The sequence below is a fragment of the Dermacentor albipictus genome, chromosome 9 (genome assembly GCF_038994185.2).
Source record: "Dermacentor albipictus isolate Rhodes 1998 colony chromosome 9, USDA_Dalb.pri_finalv2, whole genome shotgun sequence".
In the NCBI taxonomy this organism is placed as follows: domain Eukaryota; kingdom Metazoa; phylum Arthropoda; class Arachnida; order Ixodida; family Ixodidae; genus Dermacentor; species Dermacentor albipictus.
In genome coordinates this window covers 28299700-28324839 of record NC_091829.1, presented here as the reverse complement: position 1 = coordinate 28324839, position 25140 = coordinate 28299700, and the positions used below count along the sequence as shown (strand labels likewise).

Sequence of the window (25140 nt, the reverse complement as noted above, 5' to 3'; positions counted from 1 at the left end):
CTGTTGGTGATTTGCTTTTTGTTTTTTTGCGCTTCTCATTGTTGCCTTTGACGATGCTCGGACGCCGTCGTCGCTGGAACAGGTGACTCGGCGCGACGCAAAGAAATTTACGAACGACTTGCTGGAAATTTTGCAACCGTGACTGTTTCGTTTTGTTTTTGTGCCATTCGTCGACATTTGACTCGCACGACGCGCACCGTTGCCTCTATCGCGCGGTTCGGCCACACGGTATAGTGCGACGGGCGAAATAAATGCTAGCGAAGTAATCCTTGAAAAAATGCCGTGCTGTATTGTTTTGTACCGTAACATACCGCTCGGTTTGCTGTCTTTGTCCCGCTGCATCCCGAACTTTCTGAGACAGTCGAAGGCTTGACAATCGCAGCATTTTACTGCGTAGTCGCTGCTGCTGCAGCAAGGAGGCAAGCTGCCACTCCAACTAACATGCGCCATATACATTTGATGACTAAATGAATCTTTACAACAATATTGGTCTCGCCTGCGAACAGCGTATACGTAATCCTAGAAATTAACAACGATGTTCTTTTTTTAATATTATGGAATAAAAAACCAAGCAGGCCCTGAAGTATTGTTGCAGTGATTTTCTGTTCATCCGTTCACCTGCTATAAAAGATTGGGTACTTCTATTGCAAGAAGGATGGCCCGATGACTTAATTATTGGAAAGCGGGGGAGAGGGGATGTTCTTGGCGCCAGCGTAGTAATTCCTTTTTCTTTAGGTACGATATGCTATCTCTCAGGAACTTTATATAGGGGGTTGAGGAACTGGCGGCGGAGTCGATGAAGGCCGATGCACTCCCACAGCAGGTGGTGAACCGTCGGGGCTGGCGCTATAGCTATTGCGTTGCAAGCCGAACGTGTCGGATGGTGTCGGCGGAAAGATCTCTCACCTTTGATGCAGGTCAGGCGGTTCTCTCTAGGATGCTCGTACTCCACTTGACGAGGACGTCCTCTACGGTGCGGGCTCCGTGTATGTTCTGACGAACTACACATGCGCGTCTGGTACAGACCTGGTCGTGTATACACGGGGGCGCAGAACTCGCGCGGGAGCTCGTGCAGTTGGCGTCTGTCCGCCTGTGTATCGGGCTGCATAACTGTTTCGCTCGATGGGTCGCGATCCGATGACGCGTATGCTCTTATAGAAGAGAAGCTTGCGCCTATTTTGCCCACAGCGATAATCGCACTCTATCTATCTTGCCCACATTTCGTCTCGTTAACGCTGCGCGCTAGGCTCTTGCAGGTCATGACATGGCATTTTCGGCAAGCAGCGAGCGAAGACTTTTGAAGAAAGGAAACGTAAGAGCAAGGCAGATGACGATTATCACAAGTTGTAGGGCAACATACGCCCGAAAGGGCGCAAGCTTTTTTTTTTCTTTAAGAGTGCAGGAGACTGCGACATGACTGCGACGCCAGGGTCCAAGCATAGAGAAAAGCTTTCTTTATAGTCCAAGCGGATCCAGCATCTTGCTCGCGCTCCCACACACGCGAGCACGGCCTCACCGCTTCCGCGGCTGTCCGCATACGTGTCCCGGTGTCCAGTGGACTCTTACCTGAATTTTCGTTGCGGTGCGGAGCTTAGTGCAGGGATTTCCAATCCGCTGGCTCGCAGGGTGTCTCCGCTCGTGGTGTGTCTTGCCTACGAGTGCCTCTCTCCAGAAATGCACTCTTTCGGACTGGTCGGTTCGTTGAACAAGAAAACGTATACTGCGCGTGTATTTTGCGCAGCAAGTTACTTGCTCGGTAATCTTTGTAGACAGTGAGGTGGACAAGCGATTTTCTTCCCTCTTTTTTTATGTCGTACTGCAGGCCCCCTGCGATGGTCCAATCGCTGGAGAGGCATAAGTTACATAAACTCTAAAAGGAAAACATACGTAAATGCAAAACATAAGGACAATACATTTGAAAAATGAAACAATCCACTGAAGAGTATAAGACAGAGCCAAGGAAATAAAAATTGCAATGAAAAAAGCTTTGCGAAATTGCGCAACAACGTGATACAACTAAAACGATGTAATACCTGTGAAAAACAAAATGATTCTGCTCCAACCTATGGGTGTGTAGGTTCCAGCTTTCATTTCCAACTTTATTGAAAAAGGTCGGGCGGCAGTGGTGCTGGTCGTGAACGTAGGCGGGGGTGGCTCACTTTGCCTCGTTCGCACTGTGTAATGCTTGTCGTAGGTCGAGTTGATGCGTGCATGCCATGGTATAGCCAGTAGAGCCGGTACAAACAGAAATGCGGACAAGAACGAATACAGGCACGAACAGAGACGGTTGTTTCCGTCCTTATCCGTTTCCTTCGCGCCGGCTACACCAAGTAGCACCAAGAAATGTCCGTGAAGACTTTGTCCTTTGCAACAGCGTCGGAGCTTGCGGCGAGGGAGGCTGTTTCTTCCGTGCTGTGTCGTCTAGGTTTGGCCTGCCTGCGAGGTGGGTCCGCCATAACAGTGCGCGCGTCACACAAGAACACTTGAACGAATAACGTAAAACGTTACAGAGTCTTATGTATCGATCTATTGCGTAAAAACGCTTTTATTTCATATGACGCATCGAGCAGAAAATATGTGCCACTACGCATACGTACCGCTCTTTAAAGACAAAGAGTATCCTTAATATCCGGTGCTAGTCGGAATCGAACTCGCGCCAAGCGCGGACTTCGCGGCGGCGCCGCTAGGTGGCAGAGCGCGTGCAGTGGTATGCGCGAGAGGAGCCCGGCTGCATACACGTTTCGGCGTTGGAAATGGTGTATCGCTACATTGTTTCAATGCTAATCGCATAAACGCCGAGTCTCGTAAGGTGGGTCCTGCAGGAATGTATGTTTTAATATGATTTACGAAAAGAATTGTGTCAATATATAAGTTTTGGTATCGTATGTTTTTTTATCAAACGTAATCCACCAAACTTCATATTTCCTGTTGCTTTAGAGCCGAGACGACGTTGGATTTGATAGTCGGTGGTATTTTTTCTCGAATATTCATTATTGACTCGATTCGGAAACTTCAAATATTCGAACACCCCTCAATATCTTGTTTGCCATACTTTCAGAGGCAACTTTGAGACGTTTGTGTACATGCTTTATTAGCAGGCACCTAAACGTCGTCTTACCGCCCCCTTTCACGCATACCCTGATCACCCCATCGCAGGTCTACGCGCCAGCCTTCTCAGTAAATATTTTAAGGGTTATTTCTCAGGCGTAGTTATGCCCTTAATACTACCCCTTATAGTTGTAATTCCCCTTACTTCATTCCGTGTTACTTTTATTGCTTGCTCTTTTTCATGGCTGCAGCGCACTCCGGGGGTCGACGAAAAAGCGATTTACTACGCATATTACTTCGCCATATTCATGTCATTGGAAAGCAGACTTTAGCCAGACTTCAGACTATAAGGGCAAATAATTATCCATTTTCCCTTCCTTGTTGCAACAAACTACTAGTACTACTAGTGCTACTAATGCTACTTACGTTTCCCAGGTGTAGCGACGTTTGTCGCAGGTGCAATCATCGTGTGCACTGTCTGTAACGTCACCTTGCAAGAAGTCGATGCCGGTTCCGAGACGACTGTGCCGTTATAGTCGTTATCGTTGTTGCTTTCTAAATTTGGCACTTACCTATGCTATAGTCGTGCCGTTGTCGTTTCTCTTGTCATCGTCGGTCGCGCGACCTAGATTTCGAGTGACTCTTGGAGCGAAGTTTGTATCGAAGCTTGTACAAGCCGGTGCTCGGCCAATGTGAAAGGGAGCACTTCACCTGTGTTGAAACGGCGATGCCTGTAAAAGCGGCAGTCAGAATCTGCCTCAGCGCTATTTGGCAAGTTGTTCTCCTGTTGAAGAAATCCATGCTCACGGAACGTTTCCACATTACAAGCACACACGCGGTAAATTACCGGCTTTGAAAACGAATCCGCGGTGTTCCCCTTCATGTGCATCTCGACGGTGGCGCGCACTCACACACAAAGTATATGATGGGTGGAGGAGTTGGCGAGGAGGCAGGAGCCCTCTCCTAACCGCCATTCAAACAACCCACTCGTGCTGACTTGATCCCACAAGACACTTGGCGTCTTTACACGTGCACGGGCGTGTCACCGCGGCGTACCGATTGTTGCTGAGCGATTAGGGTACCTCGATCCTGTACCGGTGGTCTCACCAGTTCTGTGGAGTGCACAGAAAGCTAGGGCTCGTGTCAGTCAAATCAGTGACGAAAGCCGATAGTGCAGGAAGGGAGGAGAGCTCGCCCATTGCGGTCTGCAAATAATCCCTCCGACAGGCTTCGATTTAGCCGGCGTCGCGCGGTGGGCGACTACATATGGACGACGGAAGACGACGGCCTTTCTTCTGGTTGGCTGACGGCGACCCGTAGCTTCCGCTGGACTGCACGGAATCGGTGAGACCAGGGTGAGACGCAGTATGGGCGCGGGGGCACGCTCTTTTGAGAAGTGACCCTCCTGCACTCTCGACTTCTCAATAATGCGACAACAGCGCGTCGCATTGCTTAACGCGTCGCGGTGGACCTGTCTTATATTACGGCGAGTTGGCCTGGCGCGCTTACGTACGGGTTTTCACCTTTCCGCACAGCCCCCGTCACCGTCCTTGTTACGCGCAAATACATGTTATTAGAACCATGAGTTCATGCATAAGGCGTGTCCACCCCCGTCGTACAATTCGGCGTCCGACGCGTCGTATCGGACGTGCGACGAAGTGGGCACGCGGCGTCGATACGACATCCGATGCGACTGAAAGGTGGCTGCACAGCGGACTTCTCCAGCAGTTGAAGCCTGATCGAGCGACGACACGTTCGGGTAAACTTATTGGATGCAGTCGTATGCAAGTCGTTGGTACCAGCAGCGCCTCCCTATATACGTGTGTGCTAGTCACACGTTGGGTTAACAAATTCGCCCCAAATCCATCCGATTCGTCGGAGACGCATAGGAAAGATATATGGCTGTTTGAGCTGTCGTAAACCTAATGCAAATTTGTTGGGCGGTTTGTCGGTATACGAATACTCGCGCGATGGATTGGATGACCTTTCACGCTCACGGGTGTCGCTGTAAGCAAAGGCTGGCCGCACTGAAAGCGGTGCGACCGATGGAGTTGGTTTACGTAACCAGAAACCACACCCAGCTGCCGCCTTTACATCACGCTGCACCACGTTACTGGCTGACATCTGGGGAAGCCCACTTCCTAAAAATTGCATAACAGTGAAGCCAGACGAACGAGTGAAAAATTAAGGTGTAGGTAGGGGGAGGAGGAATCGCATCGTATGCATTTGCGTGGTACACTGTAGAACGAGCTACATTGTTAAACTGTGACTTCCCAGAAAAAAATATCGCGCAACATATCTCTGTAAATACGTTACATTTGTGCAGCTGTGTAAGGTTTATTTTTTTTAGCTGCACCAATTTTTTTAAAGGTTGCCTATGGCAGATAGTGCAATTCTAACCCTTGATCAAAAATAACTCGATGAGGCAGTCATTACTTCTACGAGAAATCAAAATGTTCCGTTGAATAATTTACGCAATCATGCTAATGAATTGATCACCTTATGCCACATATTTCAATCTGAATTATAGCCGCTGAGGTCACATGGCATATCCACTTGGAACGAATTCTCTGGACAGCACCAGTTCCGAGATAATAATTTACAAAGTGTCCATCGAAATGCAGTGGTGTTCGAGTTACTTTTGTGCTTCAATGCATAAAACAGTAGTTTCTTTAAAAAGTAACTTTAACCCAGACCAACTTGATCGTCACCTGGCACGAAACACACCGCAATCAGTTGGTTTCTATAAATGCGCAACCTAGCAATCTGTTTTAACTCACTATTTCGCTTTGTAGTGCCCCTTAATCCAAACAGATACACTACACAGGACATATTTCACCGTATATTTGACTTAATGTTGCATCACTGCGGCATCGTCGAGATTATGCTGTAATCCTGACCAAGTGTGTGTTTCGATAATGTACCAAAGAGGCTGGAGGGAATAGGGCGCGTGGTTACAGCAAGTCACAGTGACAGCTGCTGCCCCCAAACCATAGCCTTATGTAGCCATAATTACTTTCCAGTAGATCGAACCTATCACAACCTTGCAGTGCCACTGAAACCATGGAGTGCACCAAAGTGGTTGGCTAATCCTGGTGATGACCATCTCCCTGCACATCTATGCGTAATATCAAACTGCTCCAAAAGACTCCACAACAGCTAGCTAGCTACATAGAAGATACACCAAAGTCGAAAATGCATATAGAACAATGTTTATGTGGTTGCCACTTGAAGTGACACCATTCACACTTTGCTTGAAAATAATAAATATATATACCTCTGCAGGTACGAACACTGGTACAAGGCAAGGCCAGTTGTTAAAATCTCAGCATTCTGAAACAGTCCAACTGTGCTATCAGTGTCACCTCGCAGTTTCTTTCTTCTTGTTGCACTGTCACAATGCAGGGAGCTTGGCGACAACTGTCTCGGCTATTAAAAACAGACGATTTGATATCAAATTTTTTCTGACCGAAATTCACACAAGTGGTGCAAGCCATGAAATGTACAGCTATGTAAATGTATTTTCTTTTAATATAAATGAGCAAAAGGAAAGAAATAAAATTACCGCTGGCCGTGCTTTGAATGTCTAGCTACATTTGCTGACACCTGAACGGTGGTCAGCAGTGGGGATGAGACTTACATAATTAACACAAATGAACTTCTAATTAACCCTTTCCATACCAACCTATTATTTCAAACTCCAACCAAAAAAGGGTAAATTTCTTTATTGTGAAATTTTTTATGAAACACACTATAGACAATGTTTTAAGTGCTTATTTATTAAAAACCTCAACCATTATTGCGAAACTGGAGCTTAACAGCACTGTACCATATATTGTGCCATAGGTATGAAGAGAGAGCATGAAACTCTATGTTCGCCTGCAGAGCACACATTGAAATACTCTAACGGTCAGCTGTGTCCTCCACATAAATCGTCTTACCTAGAGATGCCAAAAATGAAAAGCAAGACTGGTAGGTAGGGACTCTGTATACATCAGTTTGCAGCATGGCTTTGTGACATCAAATTCACCAGAAGCATCACTCTAAGAAATCGAGCTGTGTCCATCGAGAATCTCGGTGTCTGCTTCGCTAGAAACACAGTACATACTTCACCTTCACATTAATCTCTGAAGTCAGCTCTTCTTTTTTGCGAAGTAGCCAACGAAGTTCGAGCTGCCAGTGACACTAAGTTAAAGACCCCGTTTCCCAAATTGTTTTACTTCGATCCTCCGTAAAAATGAACTCATTCCTACATGCTCTGCCCCATGGATTGTGTGCAGGCATCTATAAGGAGCATGACAAAGCACTTAGACGAAACCAGATCATCCATAGCAGTGCCAAAAATGAAAAGTACCATTGATGAGCACAGCTCGTCCTAGGCCGTTTTTACCAGGTACATTTTTACCAGGAGCACAGCCTACCCAAGGCAATGAAGGGTTTAATGACTTGGCACATGTTGCATTTCGGAAATTGAAGCCTGTCAGTGGTCAAGACAAGTCAACTCAGTAGTGATTTGACAACACTGCCACTTTCGAGATAATGGTCCCTGAAATTAGCGATGAAAAATAGGTGTTCGGGACAACAAAAAGCCGAGAAAGTTGGTAGGGATTCATGGTATAGAATGCCAGGCATACAAAATGGGGACACAACAAGAACAACACAAACACTGACGATCAACTTAAAGGTCACATGGGTGGAAAAAGAAGAAAGACACAAGAACTATCTGTGCTCACCGGAAGGCAGTGCCTACCCACTAATCAGTAGGCACTCGCAAAAGATAATGTGACAGCAATTCCTTGTTGTGCAAGATAACCAAGGGCCGACTTATGCACATGCTACTGTTATCACTGATACGTCATGCTTCCACCATAAGACACACTTCTTAATTTTTATGTCTGAATGGAATCTCACTAGGTTCAAATTTTGGAGTACATTTGCTGTCCCATGAGCATGTGCAGAAAGCTTTAGTCTTCATTCTTTTTACACTCCTGTGTGACACTTCCATTGACAATGATGTGTATGTTGCCCCCTTGGTTTTCTTGAGTGCGTGTCTTGTACACCTGCTTTTCCATGGAGTGGTGTTCGATGAGGCTTTGCTACGTATTGCCCAAAGGCTTGTGAGAAAACTACGAGTAGTAGAATACCAATGCAACTTGCAGAAAGTATGGGGACGGTGGTCTTGTAAGTGGTGCAAGTCTCCGATTTTTTTTTATTATTATGGCTTGAGCAATGGCAGGCTTACATTTTGCAGTTGCATTACTTGCACTACAGTAATCAATAAGATAATGAATAAGAGAAAATAATTTTTATCTGTGGTCATCATGCAAACTCTGAACTCTACCACTGCTGTGAACCTCAGCCAGTAAAATTTACCATATTGACTCGAAGCTCATGTTATGAACCCATGGAAACAGCTTCACTTAAGCAACTTGCACTTACGTAGTTATCGCTAGAACCTGGCAAGACCAATCTTGGCCCTGTAATGTTTTGAATGTTTTCATAATTCTTGAGCTCAATAATGAAGATAGTTGATATCAGACAGCCTTCTTGCGCGTGTCATGAGTCATGATTAGCAGTACTCTTTACAAGCTGCATCAAAAGCATGCGTATAAAACTTTGCATATTATGTTCATCATTCTCTGCAAAAATGATTCACTTATTTGCAAAAAAAACTTGCACCGTTACTACAGTGATAAGTAATTGCATGGGCAAGTCTAGGTTGTAACTTTCCACCATCACTTTATTAATAACCCTCTTTCTTGCTAACAAGAGTGACAGATATGTATTTTACTATCATAAACAGGTAAAGAGAAAACAATTATAGCTATGTGTGCTACTACAATTTTTTTCACCTCTGCACGTAACATTAAACCAACAAAGCTGAAGCTATGTGGCTGCCCCATTTGCTTTAGCAAAATCTAAGACCTTTCAAGGCTTTTGCAGATACTTTTACATGGCTTCCACAGGTTTTAGTATCGGCTTACTGCTCCAATGAATATTGTAGTCACTCTTTCTGTCCACTTACACGACCTCCGAATATTGTAGCATGCATATTACATAACTTAGTATGTTGCTGCTGAAAGTCCATTGTCGCCTATGATGTAGCGCTTTATAACTACAAGGTCAACACTTACTTGGGAAGCATTACCCTCGACAAATATTTTTAAAGCACAAAGAAGAGACATGGCACATAAGGAAGGTCATACCAACTAGGCCCACAGAAAGTTATTCTAAACCATCATGCTATCACCATACTACACCTGAGCTCCTTATGAGGCAGCAGTAGTTTGCTTCTTAACTAAAACAGTATAACACAAAGAACTACACTGCACCATCCGAATAATTTAAGTCTACAACAGGATGACAGCATCTACAGCAGTGTCCAGTTATCCTCGTCCCAAGACAGGAAGCACCATTATAGGACTCATCCGATCATTCTCCCTAATCTTTGCTGTCCTGAACCACATTCTTCCATAGGCACCACTTCTTTCCCCTATAACAGACCCCTAATTACCTGTTTCACACATTACATGAACAGCTCAACTCCACTGCTTGTTAATCTTAAAAATAATGTCCGCTTTCTATGTTCATTCTCTAACATATACCATAGGCATTGTTCTTCCTATCTCTAAACAGAACCGAGCAACAAGCCTTGAATCCACATCTACTACCCTTTTGAAAATGGGCAAACCAAAACAAATAAGCTTTTAAATAAAGCCAAGTGACACAATGATAATGGACGAACTAAACTAAGATACATTTTGTATGATGACAATAAACAGGCTGATGCAATTTCGAAATGGGACAGTGCAAGAAATGGGTGCAGCCAAGAATCTGCGAATGCCAGTAATTTATGCAGAAACTGCCCGGTACTGAGAGAAAGAAGTTTGTTTCAATGTGTAAAGCTTCATATGAGAGCACATAACCTTATGCGCTTCATAGAGCTGATCCACGTTGCTATAAGGTCATCAAGCATCAACTACACAGTAGTATTTTGAAAGCGGGCAGAGTAAAACAAACAAAAAGAAAGTGTCAGCAGAGTGAGAGACAAAAAAAGATAGCTAGTGTCAGGGTTTCCAAGTCCAAAATTCAAAACGTAGCCATAAAATTCTCAAAAGTAGCCAAAAGTAGGCAATCTGGGCTGCACATCAGAGAAAAGTAGCCAAATAATGACTTAACGATAGTATAAGGAACCCACACTCCATGCTCCTTCACGTGGATATAAAAGACATGTTCAAATGATGACCTCAGAATTCACTTCAACATCATGAAAAACAAAAGAGTGTCCAACACGTATGATACTCCCTAATTCAAAATTGGAGCGCAGCTCGATACGTGTTTTCATTTCGCAGTATATTGAGGCAAACAATGTCAGACCAAAATCGCCGCTCCAACTGGCAGTGAGCCAGTGCCATCAGCGCCTTCACAGCGGGAGAGGCAGTATGGGAACGCTGGCAGGATGAGCAGCATTGAAGCCAGCTGTAGTAGAAGACGACAAACGTGCGAACAGTGGCTCGAGCCCATTCACTTGGTTACGTCGAGAGACGCTGACGTTCAACCCAAGAGCAGGCACCTAAGAGTTGTGCTCTAATATGAGACAAGTAGCTGAATGCATACTGTATACACAATATACGAGTGCTCATGAGCAGTTTCGTTACTACCAAAATATTATGGTACCGCTGTGATACCATCAAACCTCGATATAACATGGATATACGAAATTATTCAATATATTGCAGTAACTATAAAAAGCTGCTCTCTGATATCAATCAGCTTATAACAAATATATGCTTATAACGAATATAAGCTATAATAAAGCCATTTTCATGTTGACTGTGACTTCTTACTGATTCAACTGTACCTGATCTTTTTAAAAAGGAGTAAAGCATGTTGTAGCTAACGCAACTAAAAAGTAATCAAAAGTGCCGAGACGAAAATCAGCACACCTGGCAACCCTCAATACACTCCAAAACGAAGTGCAACAAAAAGTGGCTGCCACAGCACATCAGCACTGTACAGATGACCCACTAGGTGCCATGACAGAGCATTTTCTTCTTTTCATGTGAAATTTATGCATGTGCACATCCTTCGCGTTGCTTGGGTAACATCACTGACAAGTCGCCCTGACGGAAAGTGTGTAGCCAAGCAGCACCAACGCCACCACTCCGAGAATCACGTAGCACATGAGCCGGCAGCTGGATCTGTTGGATTTGAGCATCTTGTTCACGCGGCCCATGCTGCCCGAGAGAATGCCTTGAGATCCATCAAAGTCCCAACCCTAGAGAAAAAAGGAGAAAAAAAAGCTTATACTGCTAAAATATTGCTTCCAAACTTTACTTTAATTACTTTGACAGAAGAATGTTGATCATTGCTAGAGCAAATAAAGGCCATACTTTAATTTTTTTTTTCACACTGAAACCTCAACATTGTTAAATCAACATGGCATCACGGATGTCCAAGTATCTTTTCATAATTGGGCCATTTTGATACAGCAAAAGTTATTAAATCTTGCTATATGAAGCAATTGGATTTTTTTAAATGCAATGTGGTCTTTCTTTACCAAGGATAGCTGACCAAGGCCGAGGGGACACTGTCGAAGTACATGAAATCGTGGATGAGTTGGAGCGGAAACTGCAATGTGCTGTCACCACCTGTATTTCATAATTTATGGCTTACCAAGCCTGCTATCACAGTAAGAGTGGCCATTTTGCTATTGCAGAAGTGTAACTCGCTAAAAAAACTTCACGTAATGTGTGCTATGTCGTAGTGCCATTTAAAGTGATGTTATCAGCATGTATCAAGTCAAGCTATACAATATACAAATTCACCGCCAAGTTTAGGACACTGCCTCTAGCAAAAAACAAAGCTTTCCTAAATGAGGAAATCATGCATACACAGGAGATAACTGGCACTACCAATGAAAGGACGGGGCACCAACTTCAATGAATTAACACACCTCATTTTTAGTTGTTGTCGTTTATTAACTGTGACAGTACAGAAAGTGTGGCTACTGTAGAGCCCGCTATCCTAATATCATAGCTAAACACACACATACACAGATGCAAAGAAAAAGAATGCTAGGCGAGAGAACAATATGAACAGACAAAAAAAGATAATCAAAAGCATTCACAATTGCTTAGAGTTAGAAAACAAAAAGAAAGGAAACACTACACACATTTTTAGTTGGTAGTCACAGCTAATGACATGTTTATTACCCTACATTTAAACATGAAAGAGAATGCTATTTGGACAACTTTATTGAATTTCTTGGCAGAATAATTGACTGGTGTTATTCCTTCAGACTGCTTTGTCATCGATATTTGTAAGAGTGCGGCAGCCTCTATGAGTGAGCATGTGACTCAATACAGGCAGTAATGCCTGGATGACTATGGCCTCCCAGATTGTCATCGCTACCGTGCTATTGTCAGGCCACCTCCTCAGCTTACGGCTCACCTTCACCATAGGGTGAACAAAAAAATTTTTAAATGTGCAAATTCCATGTAGCTGGACAGAACCAAGGTAATGTCATTTGCTGCCGTTTGGAGATACTCAGATTATTATTTTTTCTTGTTCTGCCTTATTACATAATTAGTCTTCATTAAATAATTAACTCAATTACTATAAATGAAGGGAAAATGAGACATCCACCCGTTCGTAGCAATTGCTACAAAGGACAGGGCACCAGGAACCCGTATGGGTTTCCTTTGTAGCAATTGCTACGAACGGGTGGATGTCTCATTTTCCCTTCATTCATTACTTCTCTCCACCTTGCGGGTTTCCGCAGAACTACTACGTCAAACTCAATTATTATAGTTAGATGAAAAGTGTCAATGAGAAAATTGTAGAGCAATGTGAAAAGCTCCCGATTCAGCTTTCTGTTGCTCAATATGTGCCACCTAAAAGTGTTTTTCAGAGTGTGAAAGAAGCCTGCAAATACATCTCAAGTTGCCGCGCAACTGGCCGCTCAAGGCACTTTGCGTGCATTCGAGCCCAATGGAATGTGGCCGCCACAGCCAGTATTGAACTTGCGACCTCAAGCTCAGCAGAGCAATGCTGTAGCTACTTTGCTATCACACCACACCCCTGTTATTCCCAACTAGAATTTTATCTACCTGTGTCCACCACTGAATAAATACTGTGGCCTTCCTTTCTCCTAACCGTCACACCTACCACCTTTCCTTCCATCGCTCTTTGCAAGGTCCTTCAGTTCCCCTTCAAGTTTCTCTGTTGTCCTACAAGTTTTTAATGTACCTGTTAGCACTGGCTGAGTCCACATACTATATACTTCACTACTTTACTTTTCAACGATACTGGTCTATCATTTACTGCCAACCATACCTCGCTAAAACCCACCATCACTCAAGCCCTGCAATACAGTTTCTTCAAAACTGAGAACACACGTGTGTGAGCGAAATGCCTTTCAATTAATATATTCCCCCAGAAATTCATTAAAAGCAGCTAATAATAATGGAGATATGTAGAGTGCAATGTTTACTTTCCCCCTTCCTCCTCAACACATTTCCTGTGGCATTGGCAACAGCAATGCCATACCTATTGCTCCTGTCTTTTTGTTCCTTACATGGTGCACTTATGGTAACCCTTCAAAGGCAAAGAAGGAGCGTTTAAGAAGATGGGTGTGACATATTATTGAACATCACCTTCTTGTTTGCTAGAACACTGTACGAATGTGCATGCAAGCATGCGTTCTCACTCGGGTGTAGCTCAGGAATATGAACATTCCCTCAATGGCTGGCGTCTGTCAACTGTTGTGTAGGTCTGTGATGTCATAGGAAGGGCATAAGGACATCAAGGACATGAGGTATCTTCAAAAGCAACAGGAGATAGTAAGCAGTCCTTTATACAGTATCTTGGGCTCTGCTGCATGCAGCGGAAAAATATTTGGCTCACATGTTCATGATGGCATCTCCTACAGATCGTAAAGGTTTTCTTACCATGTTCAAAAAGTATTGTAGTGTCCCCACAGAGCCCCATGTAAGCATAACAGGCGTTGCGTATCAGCATTCATAAAAAGGCTATTTATATAGTGCTTGCTACAGATTATCCCCTCCAGTGCCAATTAATTCTCTTTATTGAATGTTTAGGTCGAACACATTTATTTCATCTTGAGTATCATTTAAAGACAAGCTGCAGCAGAACAGGCTTGCAATCCTGAAGTTTCCGTGAGTTTTGGCGTGTCCACAAGTATCAACTCCACACATGAACTTCCAAAAATACTTCTGGTGCAGGAATCATGTAGATGATTTCACGTGAGCTGTATTTAAAAAGCAGCAATATTCTTCAGCAAGTCGCCTGGTAGAAACCATTACTGTCAAAAGCCAAAAAAGAAGAGCCTTCCTACATGAAAACATACTAGTGTTGCAGAAAACAGACATAACTCTCTGTAATCCTCTAAATGTTTTCAGTAATGCACCTAGTACACATAAATAAGTTTTAGAGTTCAAGTACAATGATAAGTGTCTCGGGATGTACCTTAGATTTTAAAACATTACCTCTATTATTATTTTATTATAGCGAGGGATTTTCTTCATGTATATAGTTGTATCAACAGGACTTGAAAAGGTTATACATGGAGTCTGGGCAAAGCTGCTGCTTAGCTATGGCAGGCAAAGGCATGTGGTGGGATATAAAAGCTTCCTGGGTAAAATTTCAAAGATTTACAAATTATTATATCCCAAGGATAACGCACTCTTCAAAAAAACTTGACTGCCCCCTTTTAATAAGTCATAGCATCTCAGAAACTTTTGAAATATGACTCACGAGTCCTCCAAGTAGGCGGTTGTGTTCTTTGGTCTCCAGTTCGATGTCATAGGCCAGCTAGGGATAAACAATGTGGAGTACGTTAATGCAACTATGCTGAGAAAAACACAGAACATGAACACAAATTTATCATAAAAGTAACACCCTTGTCATTATTCACCACAGGACAGAAACAACTTTATGGCACACTTCAGCAACAATAGTTTCCTATTATTAAAAATCTCAGAATTCAAGGGAAGCTAATTTTGCTGGTCAATACTCATATTGTTCCTACACATCGGAGGTGATACTTGCAAGTAATATTATAAATAAATTTTTGGCAAATAACATCTGGTAACATTAATGCACATGCCGCAAGTGCACAGTTCAAATCAGTCAGTGCTCAAGATATGTCTACTAAGAATTTTCAGAGCAGCACAAGTTCCAAGATATCTACCCCCAAGTGCATTGATTCTTTTTATTTTGTGTGTGTGTGTGTGTGTGTTTAAACAGCTTGCTCTTCAATTTACTATATGGGTATTCAAATGAAATTGAAGGCCCTAGCTACGATGCTTGGCTGGGACGACGATGAAAGCGACGAGATGCGAAAATGACGAGGACATGGTGACAATCACATGTAGAGGACAATGACATTGACATGCTGAGCACAACGGCGGCCATGCGTTTATAAGATGACAGTGATATGACGACTATGCCATGGCATCAGTGGCATGACTAGTTAGGTTCTTCGGCAGAAAAAATATTGCACAGAAACCATCGAAGATGATTGCCAATAGAAGCCAATAGCCCAAGCAAACGAATAAACAAGCGAACAAACTAACAAACAAAACGAGAAACACTAACCATTGAGTGAACAAATGATTCAACGAGCCAATATACAGGCGACTAAAAGAGCAAACGAACGAAAGTATGGACTAACAAATGGAACTAACGAACTAGTTAACAAGCAAATGAAGTACAACTAATTAACGAACTGACAAATGAATGAACGTTTTCCTTGTCAAGTGCAACAACCGCCCATTCACCACAAATCAACCACGAAAATGGGCTGAAGAGACAAAAAAGTGCTCCATTTAGAAGTTGCAACCATAAACATTTTACAGCGCGTGCTGCTGCTGTCACCGCCCCTGCCATTTAAGCGTCATCGTCAATGGCAATGCATGCGCTGTACATGTTGAGTAGCTAGTTTTTGCTGCCACACCGGTTAAGTAGTCATGTCATCAACAACGTAGCCACCATCACGTCGTCATGTCAACGTCGTTGTGTCGTTATCCTGTTGCACTCAGAATGTCAGTGGCATTGATTAACATTATGAGTAGTAGTTGAAGTATTGATATATATTGTTAAAAGGATGCAACAAAATAACTCTTGTCCACTTTACCTCTTAAAGAATGACATGAGGAGTGAAAACAGTGTTCGGAAGTGGACTTAAGACGGACATTTCATACTGCACATGAAGTTTCAAGGATCGTCCAGACAAAATAGGCACGGGCAGAAGCAATAATATACTATGCACTGGTCTCACTAAACATGCAGTATGGGCAAGAGAAACACGATTGTTTCTGATGTTACCCAGGTGCGTTGGCCTATGCAGAAGAAATTCTTTCCCGCAATGGTGAGATCACTCTTCAAGGTATTCTCAGTGACATGAACACATAGCAGCAACAACATAAGGTACATGGTCCTATGTGACCGTCTGTACAAAGCTATCGAACCGCGCTATCACAAGATTAACACTGCCTCGAATATTTCTCCAATATGTGTGTTGAGAAATGTGTCCTGCCTCTTTGTGCACACACCTGTCATCAGCACTCTTCCTTCGACAAGCATCATACGTCGCCTTCGTCCTGGTGACATTGCTACGTAAATGTGCTGCGCTGTGTATTCACCTGTTTTTCCGGTTGCATTTCTAACAACCTAGTTTACAAATTTAAAAATTGTACAATATGTAGGTTGTGCATAACCAGTGCGTCTATTTACTCGTATATGATGAGATCAAACAATTTTACACATCACCGCTAGTGGCATATATTAGCGGAATTAAAATGTTAGCTCCAATATATTCAAACATATTCAATTTTTGGTTCTGCAAAACTTTTCATTCTTGGAATATCGCGATTTGGAATTTATTCTGCTGACTGTGCCACGACAGAAATAAAAAAAAAAAAAGCCGACACATCGCCAAGCAAAGCTGCCAGCAATAATCCCCTAATACACTATCGGCATATTTTGAATTATGTTCTACAAAAACGAACCAACAGGTTATCCTTTCAACATGTCGACATCAAATTCAGTGACACGCTGCACTGAAAAGTAGCAATGGTGCATTTGTCTAACCGCCCATACGCCTACTTCCCAGGCACCAAAAAGAAAGCGTTTGCATCAAGAAGCAGCGGAAATCATGTCGAGTGTAGGCTCTACTCAAATATTGACAGAGTGTAATTATTGCAAAACACTTGAAAGGATTGTGCACATCTTGTCTGCTGGAAAGGGAAACTTGGTCTAGCAGTCCGTTCCCGCATTGTTTGAACCAAGAGCCACAGGGATAAACAAGCAGCGAGCATGCTTTCAGTCACTATATCTTAAAAAGAACAGCGTGAATTTCCTTCCAACGGTGCAAGCTAAAGCTATTCACAAACACAGATAAGCACTCTTGCAGTCAACATGAGGCACGGACAATGGCAAAACGGTGGCCCAGGCGAAAGCAAGCCGCTGTAACGGTGCTGCCTACACCGCCTGTTTAAGCAGCGAAGGCTAAGTTTAAATGCAAGGAATTTACCAAAATGTATAAAGAAACGAAGTCAGCACAGACGCTAATTTAGAAGATGCTAACTCACCAACAAGCCCTACTAGTAGTTTTTATAAAGAAACGGTGATAGAAAAAACTGAATTTTGTCACCTGTGATGATTCTATATTGTGCGAGCGACTTACTGATCACTAACATACCAGGCCGCTATAACAGTTGGCCACCAGGTCTACAGGACAGGCAGCAAGGCACCAGGCCGCTAGAACAGCTGGCCACGAGGTCAGCAGTACAGCGGCAAGACACCAGGCCGTCAGAACTGCCATCCACTTGGTCTGCACGGCTGGCAGCAAGACACCAGGCTGCTAGAACAGCTGACCACGAGGTCCGCAGGGCAGGCAGCAATACACCAGGCCGCCAGAATTTCCATCCGCTTGATCCGCATGGCAGGTAGCAAGACACCATGCCACCAGGACTGCCATCCACTTGGTCCGCATGGCAGGCAGCAAGACACCAGGTTGCCAGAACTGCCACCCACTTGGTCAGCATGAAAGGCAGCAAGAGACCAGGCCGTTAAAATACCTGGCCATGACGACCGCACGGTGGGCAAAGTCACCAGGCCTCTACTACAACTGGCCATCAGGTCTATATTCCATTGGACCATCAACATCCCTAGGACATATCTAAGAAGCCCATGGATCATTCTTGGATGTCCATGGGATCGTCCTATGCATGCAAATCGGCGTTCATAGAAACGTCCCACGAACGTAATAATGAAATATTTGCACGTCTAAGAGGTGTTTAAATATGGATTATTTTTATTGCATAATCCCGATTAAGTCCTAGGGACATTTTTGTCAGGATGTAGGACAATTCTGGGACATTTCGTGTTACCAATCGTCCTAAGTATGCTTGTGGGACATTCGGTTGTGGATTTAAGATATCCACAGGGTGCTTCTATTAAATATAAATTACCATAATTGGGACCTTCCTCGGAATGTGCCCTAGCAGTGCAGCAAGCCTGCTGCATTTCACATACCATTAACAAAGTAAGCTTGGCCTGGTTTTGTGTCGACTTGTGGGGCAATGATGAAACTGCGTGGCTCTTAAGATCCATCCCACCGGGCCAATAAGGTGACCAAGCATTTTTGTCAGGCAAAAGCTGAAGTAACAGAAGACAGGCCAGGAATACAGCCCAGTGCATCTCAACGCACGTTAAAAGAAGGCTGCAGTGCAGCTAAGCGTTGTGCAAATAATTCTCTGCTACGTTAATACATTACATATAACTTGTGCCTCATAATCAGAAAGTGGTTTTGGCACGTAAAACCCCAAATATTATTATTATTTTTACATACAACTTAACAAAAATGCATTAATTCATAACATATAGACATGCAAGCTATACTTTTTTGCGCTAACAGGAACAAAGCTACAGAACTAAGTCCTGCAGGTTGATGAATCATTTGACAATCTCATTAAATATACAGCATTTATTTCAATATAAAACAGTTGCAGGAAGATCACAAGTTCAACTCCCATAGGCACTCAGCAGTATTCAGTAAAGCCCATCAATGCAAACAAATAAAACTCTATAATGTCATCATACAAGCTCAGCCATTAGGAGTTATCACACACCATAGTTAGCTACTTTGGGTAGCAACAAAATTTAAGAATTCGCAGTGGGGCCACTATGGAAGTGAGCACAAGACTTGCTGTGGGCTCACTTCCATGGTCGCAGGCACATCAATGCAAAATTTGCTGAACAGTTCATAGCCACTTTAAGGTTTCCAGAGCCTTTCCCTAGGCCATATTCAGTAGTTACACACACTAACAAGAGTTATGCACAAGATGTCACAAATACATTAGGCATAGACGAAATTACTTGAGAGTAGTTCAGTGGTCATATATAGATCCAAACAGCTGCTGTGTGATCATGCCTTTATAAAGCGAATGCACTATGCATCCATAGCAAGTTCTGGTAAAGGTCACCAGAGCAAACATTGACACTTTCGTGTAGTGACGAGACCATTTAAGTTGAGCTAATAATTTGCACATGCATCTTGGGCAGTAAAAGAACTTTAAAAGCCATCTGCAAGGGTGGGGGATACAAAGGAAATTAGTAGGAGGGCTACTGCAGGCTGGCTTACTTAAACCGTCGCAGGCACATAAATGCAATATTTGCTGGAAAGTTCAGAGTCTTAGCCAGAAGGAAGCTACTCCAGGCTTTCCGTGGGTCTGCTTCAGTGATCCCACACAGTAAAAGAACTAAATATTTGATAGATACACTGGGCATCAATAAAATTACTAAAGGATCACTTAAATAGTTAGACATTACTGGAAACTTCACAGATACAAAAACAGTTACATAAGGCACTTGCTTCGGCATAAAACAAACTGTTTCACATGTACTAGAAGTTAAAGATACTTGCTGCACTTGAGTGGTCACAAACACAAATTCATCGAAGTGCTGACAAGCTCGAAGGCCTCTAAGCAAGTAAACAGATGTTGAATGTGACCTTTCTGTGGTCGCAGCCAAATATTGCTGAAGCCCTCACAGGTACATTGGAGACAACACAATTAACTAAAGGCTTGCAGCATGCTCACTTCAGCAGTCATAGACAAAAAAATGCATTATTTGAGTCACCCATGCCAAAAGCTAACAAAGGATTTATGTGGGATTGCTTCAGCAGCCACATACAAGCACAAGTTCATCCTAAAAAATTCACGGGTATTAGACAGCCTCCATGGAAGTTGCCAGAGGTAGAGCATGGCTGTTCTTCCATGGCAGCAGATACAGCTACTTCTGAAAAGATCACAGGTACCTTGACGACTAAACACTTTACTAAGGCTCAATGCAGGCTGGCTCAGCGATCACAGAGTTCATTGCAGTTCACATGTACTAAGAAACTTAATGGGGCATTTCTATGTACTTGCTTGAAGTCACAAAACAAAAATTAACCCAGAGTTCGCAGGTACATCGTTCCATAAGTTACTACACGCTGGGTGCAGCCTTACCTCCATGGTTGCAGATGCATAACGGAAAAGATCACAGGTACGCTACACAATTTACTAGTCATCCTAAACGATCAGTTCCAGTGGTCGCAGGCATGAAAATCCACTGTTACGATCAAAGGTACTAAGAAAGTTAGCAGATTTCCATGGGCTTGTTTCTGTGCTGGTCATCAACTTAGAATGTCGACCCAAAGTGACACCAGGCTGATGGCAGGAACACAGTATGGCTGTAAAGTATGCAATAAATATGTGTTAGAAATATGTATGAAAATTGCCATCCACCAAGTGCATGTAACAACCAGCACTTTTAACAGCAATCTGCAGGTTCTGACAGCAACTTAGCTTCCTTGTGGCTTAATACAAACTCGTTGAGCTAACAGTTATCAGAAAAGAAATTGTAATTGGAAAATTACAATTTTCGTGGGAAAGTTCAGCAGCACGGCCGGCCAACCATCACGTGCAAGTGCTGCGATCGCGATACGAATGCCTACAAATGTTTAGTTATTTCAACCGTACGCAGTTTTACGATCGCTCTCGCAGTCGCGGTTACGCAGAGAACTCAAAGCGGCAGATGAAGCTCAAGCGACAAGGTTATTCATTGAGGGCGGGCACGTGACACAAATTCAGCAGTCAACGGAGATCGACAAACGTTCGCCATTACTAATACGAAACAATACGACCACGTGCGAACGAGCTATAGTATAAGTAGCGTAAATGTGTCAATCGTTACAGGAAGCTGTGAACTAAGCTTGATCTTATTGCCAACAAGTCGCCCTAAGTTTCGTCATATTGAAAAATGTGCGTAGCACTGTTTGGCACATGTGTGTGTGTGTGTTATACGTAGTGGTTAATTGGCCGGCCGCACTGCTGAACTTTGCCACCCCTGTCTTTACAGATTAGTATACCAGCCGTAAAGGCAAGCGCGGTAAACGTTCAGCAGTGCGGCCAGCCGACTCACGTGCAGCAAGGGCTCCGATCGTGATACAGACGCCTACGCCTGTATGCCACATCCCAAGTTCACGTACAGACTTGCACGCTTATTCCTTAATTCCAAGGCCAGCGACAAGCTGTTTTATCAACTTTCAAAACCACGATTTCCACTTATTGTATAGAACCCACCCCTCTTATAACGCCCCACGTGACATTCAGGGTATTGAAATAAATAAGTAAAGGAAATCCATCCTTACGCAGTTTTTACGATTGCTATCGCGATCGTTAAGCAAACAAAACACCAATGGCATGCGAAGCTTAAGCGACACGGTTACTCACTACGAGCGCGTGATAGCGTCCAACTCTCACAAACTCCCATAATAATAAAAAAAAAAATGCGACCACGTGCCAACGAGCTAATCAGCGCGCACGTTTCGTCGTTACAGAGCTTAGTCGTGAAGTTGAACACCATGCTAGCATGCATCCTGTTCACGTGTAAATAAGCAGAAATCTAACAAGTCGCCCAGATGTTTCGTTATTACGACAACGTGCACGACACTGTTAGCAAGAAACAATACCAGCCTTAAATACACGCGTGGTTAAATTCAGCAGCACGACCGGCCATCACGGCAGCCACTTCTCAGGTCGTGATAAAAACGCTAACAAACGTTCTATTATTCCGAACGCACGCAGTTTTACGATTATTTTGACAATCGCTGTTACGCAATTAAAACGCCCAACCGCACACGAACCGCAGTTTAAGCGACACGGTTATCACTACGAGCACGCGAAAGAATTTGTCAACTGAGAAAAGGTTTCACTGTTACGTACTAAAAGATACGACCACGTGCGAACGAGCAATTAAGTCGGCGCAAACGTCTCGTTCGTCACATACAACCGAGGAGTAAACTTCTCTTGATGTCTCCACCATACCAGCACCCGATCACGTATAAGTCAGCAGCCCTAAAGTTCCGTTATTCCAAGAAAAGTGTATGGCACTGTTAGAGCAATATAGCAGCCCTAGAAACAGACATATTAAAATTCTGCAGCGTTGCCGGCCATAAAGTGCAGGAAATGAACCGACTGTCATACAAATGCGTACAAAATTCCAGCTATTTCAACGTTCCGCAGTTATACGATTGATTGCTCTCGCAATCGCGGTTAAGCAGAGAAAACGCAAACGAAGCTCAAGCAAGGCTATTCCGAACAGTGTGCATGCGTCGGAAAGTTGTTATTAATATTCATTTTCTTACTGTTCGCTACTGTTCTGAAAAGTCAACGATAACTCTCGCAGGACCCATCCTATGGGCTACATGGAAGGAGTTGCCGATTCTGAAATTTCGAATTCAGAAATTTATTTTCGGCGCATCTCAGCGCTGCGCAGAAATATAGGTCAGAGTAAGCTCGGATATTTGCAGAAAACCAGTACGATGCGACCAAACGTAGCACAACGGATGGTCAATCGCCGTTTGATGTTACCGTCTCCGCAAACCATGGGTATGTACAATGCCCGTCATTGGGTTACGCGCAGACACGACACTACAGTCCAAAAAATTGCAGGGCTGCTAATAGAAAAACGCTGACTTCATGAACCGTCACTTACCTCTTGACAGGCGTAAGACGTACATACAGGCGCCGCAGAAATGGAGCTCCAAAGCGCATGACCAAAACGTTCACTTGGAACTCATGAGCACACAACGACGCAACAACGACCACGTTCAGACAAAGCGCGCGAACTGAAGCAAAGAACACGTATATATGGCGGAGCGCATCAACTCAGCAACCTTCAGGCATTTCGAGCTTACGGAGAAGGGCGAAGAGATCCAATAATACGGCGGCGTGAAGTCATGTGACCGACTGCTCGCAAATCAGCGCAAAGCGTACGCATGCATGAGCACTCTGCTCGCAAACAGAGTGCTTTTCCGCCTGCTTGCAAAGTTTCCCACCGAGTGCGATCCGTGAGGCTTCCAGAGATGTTGATGTGGCCCTCTTCGATGTTGTGCAGCTTCGTCGTAAAAAGGTAGCATATATTTTTTTAATAATTTACTACAATATTCGTTTCTAAGAACCACTTTCGGTTTCTGTGTCCACAACGTTTATGCGCCATAATGTCACGATGGGCAGGTTCGTTCCATTCGTGCTACCACAAGTGAGTCCACCTAAATGAAACACGCACAGTTTTTATGTGAACAAGATCATCGCATACCTGCACTGTAAGGTAAGTGCCGGAGAAAACGAGCGTAACTACACAGTTAGTCCTAAATAGGGCGTTTTCATCCCACAACCGACTAACTGCAGGAGTATGCGTGTCGTGTGCAAATATCAGCGGCTAAATGTGTAGTCCCTTGTTGGAAAGAGATCAACGGGTGGATGAACGGCAACTGTTAGTCTCCACTGCACCCCGCCTGTTTTACCCCGTGTCGTCGAGTGAAGCGGCGAAAACGGAAATGTATATACAAATACAGAAAACGTTTACATAATTCGAAAATGAAGCCATGTCTATTGAACTATACACAGGGCAGCGCTTTGTGTCCTCGTGATAAATTTCTGTGGAATTTCATGGCTCAACATATAGCATTATTGCTACAAAACGACGCCAAATGCTCATCTGTCGTGGCGTCATGGTAACGCCGATGGCGCCAGGTGCGGCATTTCGGGATTAACTTTTGCATCGAATTCCCCAACTTCCTTACTTTATAAAGCACAAACGCGCGGTAATGTTCACACAACAGTATAGCCAACAGTAGAACACAATGTAAGCCCATGCTAAGACCAGCGCTAGAGTCCAGTGGTCAGTCCAACGGTCGCTCATTAATTTCGCGCGGACCCGTGACTGGTTCGCTCGTCCAGCTCCTTCCTGAGCGCGTCCAGGAGTTCCCGGCGTTCTTCGGGCGTGGCATGTTTGAGCAGGATCTGCGCCGAACGTCCCAGCGAATTCAGCAGCATCTCGTCCGGGTCCATTCTCCGAAGCACGGTAGCAACTTGCAGGTTGAAGCCGATGCCCCTGGGCGGGCACTGCTCCTTGGTGGTCTTCGTGAAGTGGTCGCCGGCCTGCGGCAGTCTGGCCGGATGGCCCATGTGACCGCAGGTGCGGCCGTCCTCGCAGCTGGGCACGCACTTCCCGTCCACGAACTCTTCGTAGCTCTTGCACAAGCGAGTCGGGAAGTCGCACTTGCGCACCGACTCGGCGTAGAACTCGGTCGACTTCGAGTGCGAGCAGGCTGCATCAGAGAGATAGAGAGAGAGAGAGAGATAAGCCATAAGGTAAAGGTATAGAGAGGTTAACAAGGCTGAGCCCGGTAGGCTACCCTGCACTGGGGAAGCTGCATCAGAGAGAGAGAAAGAGAAGCCATAAGGTAAAGGTAGGTAAGGTAAGGTAAGGTAAGGTAAGGTAAGGTGAGGTTAGGTTAGGTTAGCTTAACCAGGCTGAGCCCGGTAGGCTACCCTGCACTGGGGAAGCGGGAAAGGGGAGTGAAAGAAAAACGCGCAATCACTGTAAAGGTGGTGTTCTTAAGGATGTTTAAAGTGCCGCACAAGAACACTTTTATTGTCGTTCCACTTATGTTCCAGCTGTAAGGGAAATTTTTTTTTCGAATATTTTCCACTCAAATTGAACAGCGTTCAGCGT

The 25140-nt window shown here is 44.1% G+C and overlaps 2 protein-coding genes across 8 annotated transcripts in view; both read right to left on the bottom strand.

The window, feature by feature from the left end:
- Positions 1-10950: 10950 nt before the first annotated feature.
- Positions 10951-23196, bottom strand: LOC135917986 (BET1-like protein). 2 transcript variants are annotated; one of them, XM_070525561.1, is made up of 5 exons: positions 23116-23139; positions 20586-20809; positions 17774-18107; positions 14827-14883; positions 10951-11326 (listed from the first exon to the last, which is right to left on the bottom strand). In XM_070525561.1, exons 3-5 carry the CDS (start codon positions 17894-17896, stop codon positions 11156-11158), a joined length of 351 nt encoding a protein of 116 aa, XP_070381662.1. In that variant the 5' UTR covers positions 17897-18107; positions 20586-20809; positions 23116-23139; the 3' UTR covers positions 10951-11155. The 2 variants fall into 2 exon arrangements, with proteins under 2 accessions (XP_070381662.1, XP_065307715.1); XM_065451643.1 differs by lacking the exon at positions 20586-20809 and having other exon boundaries at positions 23116-23196.
- A 607-nt stretch (positions 23197-23803) lies between these two features.
- Positions 23804-25140, bottom strand: part of LOC135917992 (phospholipase A1-like) — a 66699-nt gene continuing 65362 nt past the window's right edge. For all 6 annotated transcript variants that reach the window (XM_070525890.1, XM_065451648.1, XM_065451650.1 and 3 more), the window contains one exon: positions 23804-24733. In XM_070525890.1, coding sequence (XP_070381991.1) covers positions 24324-24733 — 410 coding nt within the window. In that variant the 3' untranslated portion in view covers positions 23804-24323. The remainder of the gene's footprint in view (positions 24734-25140) is intronic.

Bases quoted from the DNA above. Each gene is read 5' to 3' on its own strand.
- LOC135917986 (XM_065451643.1), bottom strand. From the start codon at position 17,896: ATGGCAGTTCTGACGGCCTGGTGTCTTGCCGCTGTACTGCTGACCTCG. The intron at 14,884-17,773 runs GTATGTTAGTGA...GTTTATCCCTAG, and splicing joins CCAACTGTTATAGCGGCCTG to CTGGCCTATGACATCGAACT. The intron at 11,327-14,826 runs GTGAGTCATATT...TTTTTTCTCTAG, and splicing joins ACCGCCTACTTGGAGGACTC to GGTTGGGACTTTGATGGATC.